Source organism: Scomber japonicus, chromosome 15 (genome assembly GCF_027409825.1).
Source record: "Scomber japonicus isolate fScoJap1 chromosome 15, fScoJap1.pri, whole genome shotgun sequence".
NCBI lineage: Eukaryota > Metazoa > Chordata > Actinopteri > Scombriformes > Scombridae > Scomber > Scomber japonicus.
In genome coordinates, this window is record NC_070592.1 from 12,400,052 (window position 1) to 12,415,005 (window position 14,954).

General features: G+C 40.4%; 2 protein-coding genes across 2 annotated transcripts; one reads left to right on the forward strand and one right to left on the reverse strand.

Annotated features, from left to right (window-relative positions):
- The first annotated feature begins 229 nt into the window (after window positions 1-229).
- On the forward strand, window positions 230-5,186 carry rpl11 (ribosomal protein L11). The gene is made up of 6 exons (XM_053334936.1): window positions 230-264; window positions 1,790-1,940; window positions 2,437-2,543; window positions 3,200-3,331; window positions 4,383-4,493; window positions 5,107-5,186. The coding sequence occupies exons 1-6, from the start codon at window positions 259-261 to the stop codon at window positions 5,134-5,136; spliced, it is 537 nt and encodes a 178-aa protein (XP_053190911.1). The 5' UTR covers window positions 230-258; the 3' UTR covers window positions 5,137-5,186.
- Window positions 5,187-7,794: 2,608 nt separating this feature from the next.
- klhl43 (kelch-like family member 43) lies at window positions 7,795-13,397 on the reverse strand. The gene is made up of 6 exons (XM_053334938.1): window positions 13,084-13,397; window positions 12,206-12,354; window positions 11,350-11,696; window positions 10,139-10,438; window positions 9,876-10,051; window positions 7,795-9,328 (listed from the first exon to the last, which is right to left on the reverse strand). The coding sequence occupies exons 1-6, from the start codon at window positions 13,395-13,397 to the stop codon at window positions 8,533-8,535; spliced, it is 2,082 nt and encodes a 693-aa protein (XP_053190913.1). The 3' UTR covers window positions 7,795-8,532.
- Between the last annotated feature and the right edge of the window lie 1,557 nt (window positions 13,398-14,954).

The following is a 14,954-nucleotide window of genomic DNA, read 5'->3' on the forward strand; positions in this document are numbered from 1 at the left end:
TTGTTTTTATATGAACGCGATTAAATGAATTATTCAATACATTGATTGATTAGTATATTGTAATATAAACATTACAGTTTTATATTTGTCTCCTTTTTTGCAATGATTTGTTTGGCTTTACAGTATTAATTAGCTGTCAGCGCGTAAAGCGGAACCCTCGCGTTAACCCTGCGATGTTTTCCCGATCTTATTTGCGGGGAACACTCAACTATAAATACTTGTTACCGGAAACGTCTCGTCCTCTTCTAGTGATCCAACATGGCGGTGAGTACTGTCTCACATTATATGGAGGCGAATAGCTGAGCAGTCGTTGTAGAAATCCGCCATCATCGGAGCTGTGAAGCCGTCTTTACGGCTGTTTGTTGTACAGAAGCGTAGACACACTGACGGATGATCAAACTAGAGTTATATTTCTTAAATACATGAAAATAAACTTGATAAAACGGGGGAGGAAACCGAGTGATGCTAATCGGCTAGCTGCTGAGAAACTGTCTCCCTCTCTTTTTAAAATGTCGCTGATTTCTGTCATATAGACGAGATTGTAGTAATGTGAAGAAGCTGCTTGTGCTCAGTTAGCGTGTGTGTTACTTTGTGGCGTTTTTATGTGTGATTTAAGTAAGTTTCCGGACGTGTAGATGTGTGGCTAACAGCGGGGATATGTGCGGGCATGTCCTCTCTGGCCGGTGTTACAGTGCAATGTGTGACCGTGTTAACTGAAGACAACATAATACGTAGATTTCCTTGTGTATTTATGAAAGGGGTTTTTTAATTGCTAAGCTTTCACGAAAATTTAAACTGTGCTCTTCAAGATTTCATTCACTTCGTAACGTGTATTATGTGGGAAACATAAGTGTTGGTGTTACGGTGCAATGTGGGACCGTGTTAACTGAAGACTCAGTAGTTGACACGAACAGAATACGTAGCTGTCTTCTTAAAAAGCCTTATGGACTTGTGTGTGTGTTTTTTTTTTTTTTTTTTTTTTTGTGCTGCTAAACATTTACATTAGTTAAATTGTGCTCTTCAAGATTGACTCACCTCGTAATGCTTCTTACAATGTGGGAGACAAGACATATAGCCTACAAGTTGAATCAGAAAAGGGCCCAAAACCTATTTGTCATTATATACACATATTGATTTTTAAAGTTTTTGGCTAAAAGTTATACAATCTGACCAGGCCTTCTGCTTCTGGAGAAACTTTTGACCCTTTGGTGTGGAATACTGTAACCAGATTCAGTGTTTCATCTTACACAGTTTATGTAAATATTAATTTCAGATAACTAAGTGAAGAAATGTGAGTGCTTATCAATGACACATTTGATGTATATAACATGAGACATAAAGGACTAAAAGCTAGTACATACTGTGAGTGTTCAATTTAAGAGGGTTCAAGGCTTTTAAGAGGACATTTAAGTGTTTGGTTCGTATTTTAAATAGCTGCCGCTTCTACGTCGACCATGGGCACATTTGGCTAAGAGTCACTAGTTAACAGCGTCACAAGTTAAACCAAAACACCGGCATGTGAAGGTCTGACACCGTTTGATGTGAGATCTTGAAATGTGGAGCGGAGTTAGGATAGGAAACCCCTGTAGCGCAATTTGAACTGTCAGTGTTTACTTAAATGTCACTGTTACACTCCAGCTCGCTTACATGCTCTAGTAGGTGAACTCGACATGGTGGCAGGTGTGGGTACTTCTCTGTAGGCAGGTGGCGCTCCTTTAGTGTTACTCTGATCTTCTTGAATCATTAAAACATGTGACTAACACTTAATTTTCTTTATTTTCTTCTTCAGGACCAGGGTGAGAAAAAGGAGAACCCCATGCGAGAGCTCCGCATCCGCAAGCTCTGCCTTAACATCTGCGTCGGTGAGAGCGGAGACAGACTGACCCGTGCTGCCAAAGTGCTGGAGCAGCTCACAGGACAGACTCCCGTCTTCTCCAAGGGTGAGTGTTTGATGTGTGTGGAGTTAAGACTCGGAGCTGTAGAGACTGGAGTTTAAAATGTCTGTAAAAGTACTGAATGTAAACTAAAACTGGTTACATATTTGAAGGTGTAAATATTACCAGGCCAGAAACAGATTATTTAACAAGGATAAAAGTTATTACAAGACTGCAGTCACTCCGTCCTGCTTTAAAATTAAATTGAGGATAAAAACACAATAAATCTTAAAGTTGATTTGGGGCGAGTTAAACCTGTAATTTTTGGGGTCCTTGGTATAAAAAGTGAGTCTAAATGCCACTCTTGCCTGATGCTAACTTAATCACACTTGCCATGATAATAAACCCTAAACATGCAGCTAAAGGTGGAGCGAGCTGCTAGTAGTCTTAGTGAAGGAGAGCTTTAAAGTGGTCCAGCAAAGTTAGCGCTGCAGGCAATCACAGGATTTCTAGGTATCTCATCACTGTATTTAATGTTTGTTTTTCTTTCCTCCACTCGCAGCCCGCTACACTGTGAGATCCTTCGGTATCCGCAGAAATGAAAAGATTGCTGTCCATTGTACCGTCCGTGGAGCCAAAGCAGAGGAGATCCTGGAGAAAGGACTGAAGGTTAGAGAGTCATTGATTTGTATTCACCTGTGTCGCTTCATAGATTAGAAGTTTACAGCCATTTTTGGTCCCGTCACATGTTACTGATTATCTGTGACACAGAGATGTATGCCCCTTTCTCAGTTTTTCATTTGAATGGGTTTTAGACGCCTCTGGGGTTTAAATTATCACTCATTTACAGTCTTTAGTTTAGAAACGTTATTTCCTATATTTTTAATCTTCTTGCAACCCTTCAGATTTACCTTGCGACCTCTTAAGGGGGCATCCTCACTCTGACAGCCACATTGACACCATAACAGTTTTAATCAAATACGGGAGAGTGTCCAATTATGACTGAATAGACTAATACTGAGTTTTGGCCTGTTGGTTAAAGTTAAACTTGAATATGCTCCTGAAGTAAAAAGGAAAGAAGTATTATTTTACCTCACGTTCAGGTATTTTAAGTCTTAAGGGTGTAGACATCATTGCATCAGTAGTTTTATGATCCACTTAAAAAGAAAACTGAATGTGGAAAAACACTTCAGGAATTAGTTTGTGTATCTTTTATTTGATTTCTGTAACTGTGATAAATCAACTGAAGCTTTCATTGGAGCTGTGTCATTGTTATGAACATGTTATTTAATAAAGAGGTCTAACTGTGCTGCTCCTCCTTCCAGGTGCGTGAGTACGAGTTGAGAAAGAACAACTTCTCCGATACCGGAAACTTTGGCTTCGGCATCCAGGAGCATATCGATCTGGGCATCAAGTACGACCCCAGCATTGGTATCTACGGACTGGACTTCTACGTGGTGAGTGACCAAAACACAAAATATGCCTACTGTAGCTTTTTGATGTGTCAGTCGAATCTATCTATAGTTTTATAGATTGGATTTGCTTGTGTGAATAATTGATGGAATAAAAGCAGTGGGATACGACATGTTTGACAGGAGGGTTACAATGTTTGATATTTTGTTGGTGACATTGAGACAAAGTATTTATTAGTATTGAGGTTGTTTTTTTGTCATCCCAAAGTCAAGTTTATTTTCCTCCACAACTTGGGACAGATAAACCTGGTCTTACTCTCTTTTACTAAGAGTTTTATATTTTACAAAGGTTTGCAGTAAGTGTGTCATGAGTTAGACCAGATACTGAAGAAATAGGGGTTTGTAGTTGGATAGTTGGATTTTTTTCTTATTTCTCGACACTTGACCATTTAGTATTTGCAGCACCGTTAGACCATTAGTATTCAGTGTCGCTATATTTGTCCACTGAATAAACAGTTTATTAGAAGATGTGAAGCAGCTAAAATGAGGATAATAAACGTGATGAGTAAGGTACAACATTTAGATTAATGAGCATTTGAAATGAACTGAGTGGTTACACTTTGATAGCACTTAAATATCATTTACTTCCTTCTTGTAGTTTGTTGAATGTTGTTATGTTTGCGGCCCACATATGGGGCCGGATATGTGGTGTTAAGGTAGTGAAATACTCGAGTAGTAAAATGTCTAGTGTAAGAAGTCAAAGTTCTGACATTTATCAGAGTTTAATTGTAGTGCCGAAACTATTGGCACATAGGTTTGTTTTAATTGACAGCTGTTTTTAGAAACTTGTTACTCTTTTAAAGTTTACCAATTTTAAAATGAAAGTCACTCACATGTGAGGATGTGCTGCTTTTTTCAAATTCATTCATTGTAAATTGAATGATGCTGATGATGCTGACTACTTAAACCTGCACTGTGGTCAGTTTGTGTCTCAAAATATTGACTGGTTGCGTCTCAGATTCTCCTGTGTGATGAAGAAATGTTTTATTTGTAGTTTCAGCTTTTCTGACCAGCTTTCTCTTCTCTCTGTGTTCAGGTTCTGGGCAGACCAGGCTTCAGCATCGCTGACAAGAAGCGGAAAAGAGGCCGCATCGGTTTCAGACACCGCATCCGCAAAGAGGAGGCCATGCGCTGGTTCCAGCAGAAAGTGAGTGTTAACATGTTGTTAAAGATGTTGGAAACTGTTGACATGCTTTAGAGTGGCTGAAATGTCAACGTCTAGAAGTTTTAGAGACTAGAGAAAAGAAGTTGATCCAGATGTGATGTTATCCTGTTAACATAAATAACACTAAAGCAGATGTGAGTGACTCATCTGTTACTGGTTGTAAAGGTGGGGTTTATATTTGTTCATGAACAAACTTAAGTTATAATATAATATATATTTAATAAATAGAAATGAAAGAAATATGATTGCTAGTGAGCTCCAAAAATGATTCAAATTTGAATTCACGTTACATTGACAATAAATGATAATGATGGGAGACTTGCAGCAGTCATGCTCGGTAACTGAAGAGAAAGAGTCAGGTTGGGGTCAAGTTGTTTTTAATGCTTGTGCCTGAATTATTTGGAGATGTGTATCTCATTTTGAAATATATTTCCATCATTGGGTGTTTATTGTTGCCCCTGTGTCCCTCAGTCCTCTCCTTGCCTGAAGCTACATTCAGAAAAACATAAACCAGAAGGAAACAGTCTTTTTTATTTTTTATTTCAAACTGTCAAACACAATCTAAACATTTTTCTCATGTCTTTTTTTCTTTCAGTATGACGGTATCATCCTCCCTGGCAAGTAAAGGACCACCTTTTGATCTTTGTAACAAAGTAATAAAATGGGAAAAAATGATTCTGTTGTCCTGTGTGTTTCTGTAGTGTTTAAGTGTGTATACCTACTTGTTTTGGAGGGTTGTTAAAGATTTTAGTGCTGCACTTCAGACAGGTTTGAAGAACTAAAATATTTATGGATATGTGAAATGACAACCGTTGATTCAGCAGAGAGTCAGATAATCGGATTAATAGTCCCTGGCATGATCCTAAACTTTACATAATTTTAGTTCATTAGATCGTCCATACGTGCTCAAGTTAAAGCTTTTCTTTAGATCACATAAGATAAAATACAACTGATTTTTACAGGGCAAGTTGTTCTCTGTGACCAGTAAACAAATGTGTGGAAATTCACCTCTAATGTGCTCTAAAAGGTTTTAATTAGTTGTGTCATCGACTGATTGCTTTAAATCTTGACAAGTTAACATAGTTTCCTGCAGGGGTCTCATGTGGTTGACTTTCTAGTGGCGGACCTAATCATGTCTGTGGTGTTGTGTTCACATGCCGGGTTGGTACTAAGTTTCATTCACAGGAGCTCACTGCTATTTTTGACCTGGCTTGTTCATTGAATCATCTCACTTCTTTAATATCACGGTCAGGTTGGTAACTAAAAAACAGTTTAAAATGTAAATATGAACTTTCTTTTAGTGAAACCAAAAAAAGCTCTTAAATGTGGAACATGCACAATAAAACAATTTAAAAAACTAAAATCTTGGAAGAGGCAAAAATAAATCCAGTAAATAATGCTTGTATCTGAATAGTGGGAGAACCTGGTTGGTCTGATATAGTTTTAGAGGGAAAGTTAATTTACTCAAGGGCAGTGGTAGGTACTGTGCTCCAGTAATTGCCCTTTTTTTTTTTTACTTATTCCACATTTCTGAGGCAAATATTGTGCTTGAACTCTATTAAGTGCATTTGTACAATAATTGAGCATATAAACTACTATCCGACAACCACACAAAGGCGTATAAAATATGTAAAATGTGCTTTATTATAAACATTCAAATGCAGTTTTCACAGTAGTCCGGCAGGCCTGTGTACTTTTCCTCATTGAGTCATACTTAAGGTTTATTGTTGATACGTACAGTTACTTAAGTATATTTTCAACGCAGGATATGTTATTGAGTAAGTTTACTTTGTGGTTGTCTTACAATTACTTGTAATAGAGAGTAAACAAACATTAAAAACCTTAAAAATGTCCGCCAGTGCCACATGTTTCTTACCTAGGAAGTCAGGTCATGCCCCGCCCTCCTCCGCCTCTGGTTGGCTACTAGTCGTTGCCTTCCTTGTTTGGATTGGTTAGGTTTAGTCATGATGTGTGAAGAACATGAAAGTCAACCAATCAGAGACACAGTAGGGCGGATCATGGCTTCTAATAGTTGCCTGGCAACCCGTGGAGCCTACTTTTCGTGCCCCAAAAATAGTCCGATATTTAACGTCTTTCTTTAAACTAGTAAATTTCGTTTATATACAACAAAGGAGATACAAGTATTTAGAAAGTGACTTTCTTATAGGTTTGATAGGCGGCAGTTTTTATTATAAACTAAAATAACTGTCTGCTTTATACTGTAGCTTCATATTTAACATTAACCTGAAGTCCTATAAATCTTCTCCAACGTTAACATGTATTTACCCAAGATATGTTCCCTTAAAAGACACTGCACACATAATCAAATAGGTCTATGTTGGCATAACATGTTAATACAGGTGATTCTTCCAAGGATACATGCATATAAAGTGATTCTTCTGCTCAAAATGTGCTTATTTTTAACTGCTTGGATCTAAAAATTCAGTTCTTCTGAAATATCTGGCATTAATTAACTAACAAGTAACTATAGTGATCCATTATATTGCTGAATTTAATATTCAATATAATCATAAATGACATGTTTAATTGCAGCATAGTCTCTTCTGTGGTCAGACTACATTTCCCAGCGGTGCAGTCTGTACAGAGAGGATAGAGGAAATGAAAGAATATCAAAGAATCAGCTTGTTGATCAGATTGGCTTTATTCAGTGAAACTCCACACAACCACCATCTAAATGTTTGTCCCACAGCTCATCCAGGTGCCAAGAAAGGAGACAGATACAGAGGGATTTATGCAAATCAAATGAGCCAGATTAGCCTCATTGTTTCACATGATAAACAATATTTATCATTTACTCCTAATGTGCTTCACAGCTCTTAGCGGTTTCCACCTGCTGGAGTCTCACTGGTTCTTCAGTTGTTTTTCATATTAGTTTCGGTAAAAATGAGTTGTCTTGAGGATGGCAGGGGTTAAAATTCAAACAGGTGAGAACTTTTGTGCGCTTTTTTTCTTTTTTTCTGCTTTTTTAACGTATTATGTTAGATTTTTCTTTACATTTTTTCGATTTTTCTGCTTCTTTTTTCAGATTGCACAATTGCATTTTCACATTTTTTCCTCAATCTACTTAGAGCTGATTGTGGAGTTAAAAGCGTAAAATGCTTGTGCACATTTTCTTTTTATCGTGATTTTTTTATAAGTTATTTATTTATTTTTACATTTTTTTCTCTTTATATCTCACCTGTGTTGTTAATTTTACACTGCTGTCCTCTGGTGTTCACCTCCATTGCACTTATAAAATGTTTAATATTAGCTTACATCTTTCTTTCTTTTTAAAGTCATTTCTATTACAATTGAACTTCACTACTTCTTGCACATTATCCATTAAATAAATAATACAATAAACAGGTTTGTTTATCGCTGGTCTACTTCAATAGTGAGAAATATTTCAAGTTTGCTGGTGAAAAATGATTGATTATTGTTTGTTTTTTGTCAGAAACAGTAAATGGCTCATGTCCTACAGTGATCACACACTTCGTTCATTCACTCCACACTCACAGTCACACACATTCACACTAATTTTCACAGTTACTCGTCACACATGCTGCCTAGATACATCTTTGTACACAAACTGCCAGTGGATTCACAGTGACGCTTATTCAACCCAAACACCTCAAACAGCCCGCTACTGTTCCCCTTCTTTCCATCCTACACCATCCCGCCTTCACCTCTCTACCTCCACCTCCTTCATTCTCCATTTCATCCCTTCTCCACCTTTTTCTCCTCTGTTTATCATCACTCGAAAAACCCCACTGAGAACACACTAGAGCATGCAAGCTCTGATTTCTTTCTTGCACAGATACATGGATATTATTTTAGTTTTCTTATCATCATAAAAATGAGGAGAATGGCTCTCCATTATAATTGTTATCAGTATTTTTTGGGTGTTAAAAGATGCAACTTTTTGACATCAATAAAAAAACAGAGCAGGCATGATCCAGATGTTCTCCAGAGGTTTTACCATCCCTTTTGTCCTCTAGTCTTTGCCTCCTGTGAGGATCCTCTATGCTGTTATGATCTGTGATGGAGCCATGCTGCTTTCTCTGCTCCGGTTCTTCCCAGCCTGCTGCTGGTCTTCGTGGGACGGGGTGTTACGGTGCTGCCGGCGCGGTGTGTGGCGGGGCGGCAGGGACAGCACGCAGCAGGACACTCCCACAGTGGGCTCGGGCAGATCCTCCGCCATGGACCAGCTGTCTGTAGCCGGGTCGTACTTCTGGACGGCCGCCTTGTAGCGCTTCTCTGCCTCGTTCCAGCCTCCCAGCAGGTACAGCTTTTCAGCCATTGGGGACAAACCGGCAGTGCTCACTCCAAGCGGGAGGGGGGCTGCCCGGCTCCACACACCACTCTCAGGGGAGAAGACCTCCACAGAGAGAACATCCACCCGCTCGCCACCGGGCCCCAGTTGGCTTCCTCCTACCACATACACCTTCCCTCCAAGGGTGGCAGAGCAGTGCCAGCCGCGGGGTGTCTCCATGGAAGCCTTCTCACTCCAGGTGTCAGTGTTAACATTGTAGCACGCCACTGAGCGGGAGTAGGCGCAGTTGATGTACCCACCACTCACCAGGATGTCTCCGGAGGGCAGGGTGGCACTGGAGTGGCAGCAGCGGGGGTTCTCCATGGGAGCACGCATCTGCCAGGTGTTGGAGGAGGGCAGGTAGCTCTCAGTGGTGGCCAGCAGACCCTCCACGTTGCGGCCGCCGATAGCGAACAGGCGTCCGCCGCTGGCTGCCAGAGAGAAGTGGGTACGGCGCTGGCGCATGCTGGCCAGGTGGAGCCAGGTGTTGAAGCGAGGGTCGTATCTGAAGAAGGCGAAACACAGAGCGGAGAGTTGTGTTTAGATTGATGTGTAAAGAGATTAATTCAACCTGACAAAAAGGGCAACTGTCCCATGGCCACAGACTGCTGAGGGATTCAAAACCCCTCAGATTCATTGTGTGGCAATTGGTCTGTGGTAACTTTAATTCTAAAATTCAACTTTAACAAAACTTCAACATTAAACTTCAAACTACGTGACCTGACAAGGGCCCCCAGGTGGGTCCTGTGTCCCTAACCCTGTCTCAACAATGTAGTTTCAGACTTTTATTACTCAGCTGATGTTGTAAATACATGGTGCATGTTCCTACATTAATTATAAAGTTGATCAAATAATCACACAGTAGTATACAGTTATCACTTTCCAATTGGGAGTAGATGAGAAGCTTGATACCACCATGTCTGTACAGTAAATATGAAGCCACCGCCAGCAAGTGATTAGCTCAACATTAAGACTGAATGCCTCTAGTACGTCTGGCCAACAGATAATCCTGCACATAACAGGATTTTCATTGTTCCTTCCTGTCCTCTTACCTGCTGAGGGTGCTGACAGCGTGCTTGGCTTGGTTGCGGGCGTCATTCTGGTCCTCTCCTCCTGCCACGTACAGGAAGCCATCCATCACAGCCACACATTGATTGAAGCTCTTCGCTGGCAGCTGGGTAAGGTGACGCCAGGTGGCTCCTCCATCACGAGGGTCTCTCCACATCACCTGTACACCGGGGTCAAAGGTCAATGAGGGTATTTTTCTTGGGTTTCATCTGCGAATACATAAAGGTGACACACAAAGCACACTGACCTCACGGCTGAGAGCTCTCTCAGTGAGAGATGGCCGGCCACCGACGGTGAGCAAGGTCTGCTGACTGGCGCGGACTTGCGTACGTTTGGACTGCAGGGTGTTCTGCTGGTAGGGCAGCAGGTGGTAGTTCATGGCGTCCACCAGCAGGCGGTGACAATGAGGATCCAGCATCATGCGCGGCACTGGCTGGATCTGGCTCACCATCTCGCTGGCTGGGATGGTCTCGAAACGAATGTGGGAAAGAAGCTCCGCAGCGTGGGGGTGACGAGCGACGTCGAAGTCGAGCCACCTCATGGCCAGCTGGAGAGAAGGACAATGAGATTAAACCAACAACTTTAAGTCTTGTTCAGTTCCTCAAAGCCCAGGTTCCACCTTCAATTTCAAGTTGCGTCATTCATTTTGGTCCTGGTATATCTGCTCACAAGTCTGGTGAAGAGTATTATTAAATATGTGCTTTTCCTGCTGTGACATGTCAAAGTGTTGCCTGTGAGAAAGGCCTATTAGTGGTTTCCTGTAAAAATAAACACTAAGAGATATATGTCATGTCGGGTTTGGAGTAAAACTCAAATTTGATTTCTTCCTCTGTGGTTGTTTTTAAAGAGGCCTTTGCTCTTTGATTCTGATATACTGTGTTTAGATTTGTTGAATTACTGAATTTTGTCCACTGTGGCAGACGTTAGAGAGCCCCTAAGCAAGAGTCACGTTGAGTCCAGCACTCACATTTGGTCCTGTTTATAAATACAACTCTCACTTCCTCGCTCCCCCCAAGCTGCTCAGCTATTTAGGTCCGTAATGGAGTTGTATATTAATAAACGAGCTCTCTGCTTGCATACAGTGAGAATTTATTTTTTCTGCTCACGATGGACCTGCAGGTGACTGGCTTGGATTCATGGCTCTGAGTCAGGCTCTGAACAGCTGGTCTGGGGTCTCTTTTTAGGCCTGGATCAAAATAGCAGGAAAGCCCCAAAGTTCAATGAGTTGTTAGCGGAAGCGTCAGCAGTTGCCTCCTAGAAGATATTTTTTCCCGATTAGGAGAAGTGATTAATATCTGTGCTGGTTTATTTCCTACTCATCAAGAACTATATACCAGCAGTCATGATTTTTCCTGCTGGAAGTGAAAAACAAAACAATACCCGTCATTTTTTTCAAACCTAATTTTCCAGTTACAAATTTCAACCGTTGACCTGTAAAGATGATGTGTGACCTCTGACCTGGAAAGCAGTGACCTCAGAAGGCAACACCAGTGAGTCCTCCTGCAGGAAGGCAGAGATCTGCTCCAGGGTCAGCTGGGTGAACAGCGGCGTCTCTGCGAACTGCACAAAATTGTCCAGGACGAAGCGGCGGGCGGCATCACACACGGGCACCAGGCTGTAGGCGGCGGCGATGTTCCAAATGTAGACACAGGTTTGGACGTTCAGCTCGGCCAGCAGGAAGTCCATGCACATTTTGAGAAGCTGGGGGATCTGCAGAGTCGCAGCGGCTGAGACGGTGCAGCCAATGGTGTAGAGGGACATGTGGACACGTCCCAGATAGGCAAAAGTGATCACGTTGGCCAGGCCTGCAGATAGAGAGGACATCTGATTTAAGTATATTCAAACCTGAAAGTCCATCCACACATTAATTAATAAGCAATAAGTCTGTTTTCATGTGCTTTCAATTATCCCTCGAAAAGCTTTAAAATGAGAAATATTAAGAGAATTTTTGGCATTTTCGCTCAATAATTTTTATTCTTATTTCCCCAGAATTAAGTTAAACCTGACATTTGTGGCATAGTTTGTGAATTTAACTAAAATGTTGTCCCTTTTTGGTTGCCTTACATGCATATATGGTGATGGACACACCAGTGGATCTAGTGGAGATGAAAAACTTGTGCTCCTTGATATTTTGATATTCATAACATGTAAGATTTTTTTTATTTTCTTCCTTGCAGATCTGATTAAAACAAATATCAGTTTACAGACCATCCCTGGATTTTCATTATGTTTTATAGTTGAATAAAAAGCAGAAAATAAATAAACTTTATTATTCGCTCTTCAGTTTTGAATAGGTTGATCTAGAGGGGCCTACCAAGAGGTGAGAGTGAAGGGAGCTCCAGGCGCTTCATGCCAGGGTCTTTGGCCAGGATCTCTCTGAAATACTGACTGACTGAAGAGATGACCAGCTTGTGGACGTCAAAAGCTTTAGTCTTACAGCCCAATTCCAGGTCAGTCAGAAACCTGAGGAGGAGAGCAGGTGGGAACAGAAAGACTGATGAGATACAGGATGTTACAATACAAGATGCAGTATTGAAGTATAATATGACAAGTTACCATAAACAGTAATATGATATGATTTGTTACTGTCTAACAACACAGTGGAGTCATCACAGACATCTCACGGTAAGGAACTCGTAGCCTATTGATTATGACACAATATGATCAGACAGATGAAACGAAGTAAAAGAAAAAAGTGAAATGAAAAAATATGATATAATATGATGTCATAAAGACTGTTGTTGTTAAAGTAGATTTTGAGCATCTGATTTTTACCTTTTTTAAATACTCTTTTTAGTTACTTAAAGATTATTTTAAAGATAAAAACTAACCGAAATTCAAGTTGACTGTACAATAAATGATTCATTATCACATACAGTATGATATGATAATGATACATTTTAGTTATATCTTAATTAGATCATACTGCAATGATATTGTATCATAAGTGTATCATAATTGTATGGTATCGTATTATAATTGTATCGTATCATAATTGTATGGTATCGTATTATAATTGTATCGTATCATAATTGTATGGTGTCGTATTATAATTGTATCGTATCGTATCATAATTGTATTGTATCATAGTTGTATTGTATTGTAATAGTATCATATTATTTTATCTTATTGTATCATAATTGTAAACCTTGATTTGCAGCACAATACAGTACAATAAGCAGCAGAACATACTTCTCCTGTCTCATCTTGCTGAGCTCCTCCAGCAGGGCGTTTCCGTGCAGGGGTCGGGTCAGCTCGCTGCCCAGACCCAGGCCTCTCTCTCCAGGCTTGATGACTGGAGGCGGCAGCGGCAGGTTGAGGCTGTTCAGCTGAGCGATGTCCAGCGCTGCCATCTGCTCGATCTTCTTCACCCCGCTCTCCACCACCACAACACCGTCACCACGGCTCTCCACCTTCAGTGGAAAGGGGGTCGTCTCCATAGCGACCGGAGCGATGGTGTCTACGGCAACCTTCTTCTGACGTGAGGCCTTCTTCTTGGGGGCCATAGTTTGACTCTTGTGTATGTTGCTTTTACTTTAGGTTTAATGCAGTAAAGTGAGGTTTACTGAGTCGACCTCTTGACAGACGAGGACACTTCTTCACTTGCTAATAATCCAACTGATCAACAAAATGAAATGAAATGTTTTAAATGTTTCCTGACACTGAGATAAGTGCTGACTTCCCTTCACTAACAGAAAAACAGCCTCAGACAGACAGTGTGGCTGGATTATGTGGTTGTGATCCGTCTTCCTCTTGACGGATCAGTGTATGAGTGTATGTTGGTGGTTTCAGTGTAACACAGCACCTGGAAAAAGAAAGGAGGAAAAACAGTTTTATTGTCTCTTGCAAAGTGAATACATGAGCTGTTTAAACCCTGCTTATGTTATTGGGTTCTAAAGTGATCTAAAAGGTGTGAATACTGTTCATGTTGGTTCCCGATCAAAAAGATTTCAGATTTTCTATCGGAGACTGTTTTGCAGACCAGGCTGAGTTAAAACACTAAAGTTTGTTAAATTAAACACATATACTTTCTTTAACCACTTATTTACATATATTATATTTTATATCCAGTCATTGAGGGACAGTTTTCTTGGTAATTTGTTGTGTTTTTCTGACTTCTACTTAGCCTGTAGTTTACTTTCATATGAAAAACAAACTTCCAGAGACTTGAAATTTGATTGAGTTTAGTAAATTAATCTCAAACCAGTGTTATCATTGTGTGACACTACGGATCAATCTGTGCTTTCAACAAAGACGCCACAATATCATGACATAACTTAGTTCATGATAAAAGAAGATACCGCAAGCAAGATTCAATTCATAGAAGAGTTTTGGATTATATTAATCAGCTATGTAAACTTAAGTACATTTGTACTATATAGGATACAGTGTACAGAAACAGAATTGATACAGAATTACAGAATTGTACAGAATTGATTCTTAAAGATCCCATCCAGACATATAAATATACTTGAATGAATATGAAAACAGCATTTCAGTGTCAAACTACACACACATTTTGAGTGACGCAAGACTTTTTAATATTTTTGTTGTTGTTTTGACTTCCATACACTGTTAATCTGGACAAAACAAGAGCCTTCACTTTGTCTGATACAACATGTTCTTAAATATGAAATGATAAAAGATAATATGCATAATATGCACCAAGCAAATGGTTCACTCTTGATAAACAACAGAAGCAAACTTGGCAACTCTCAAGACCTTAAATCACACCATTGTTTGTTTCACGGTTGCTGGCGGAAACACCGAGCCCACAGACAGATGCACATGACTCCTCTAATCTCTGAACAACACGCTGAGTGCCAACACCTTTTCTAAATCCAACTGAGGATCACATGAACTCTGACCCCTCCCCTCCCAATACCCTCTCACTATGGAGCAGTGGCAGGGTGAATGACAGGTGCGCGTGTTCTTCGCTCAGGCTCTGGATCCATTGCTGTATTTCACACACTGTGTCTTTTGACCACAGAGCAACTGGAGAATCTTATTCATGCTCGCAATGAGCCACAGTCTGCAAACTGCAGCAGTTCACAGCAGTGAGG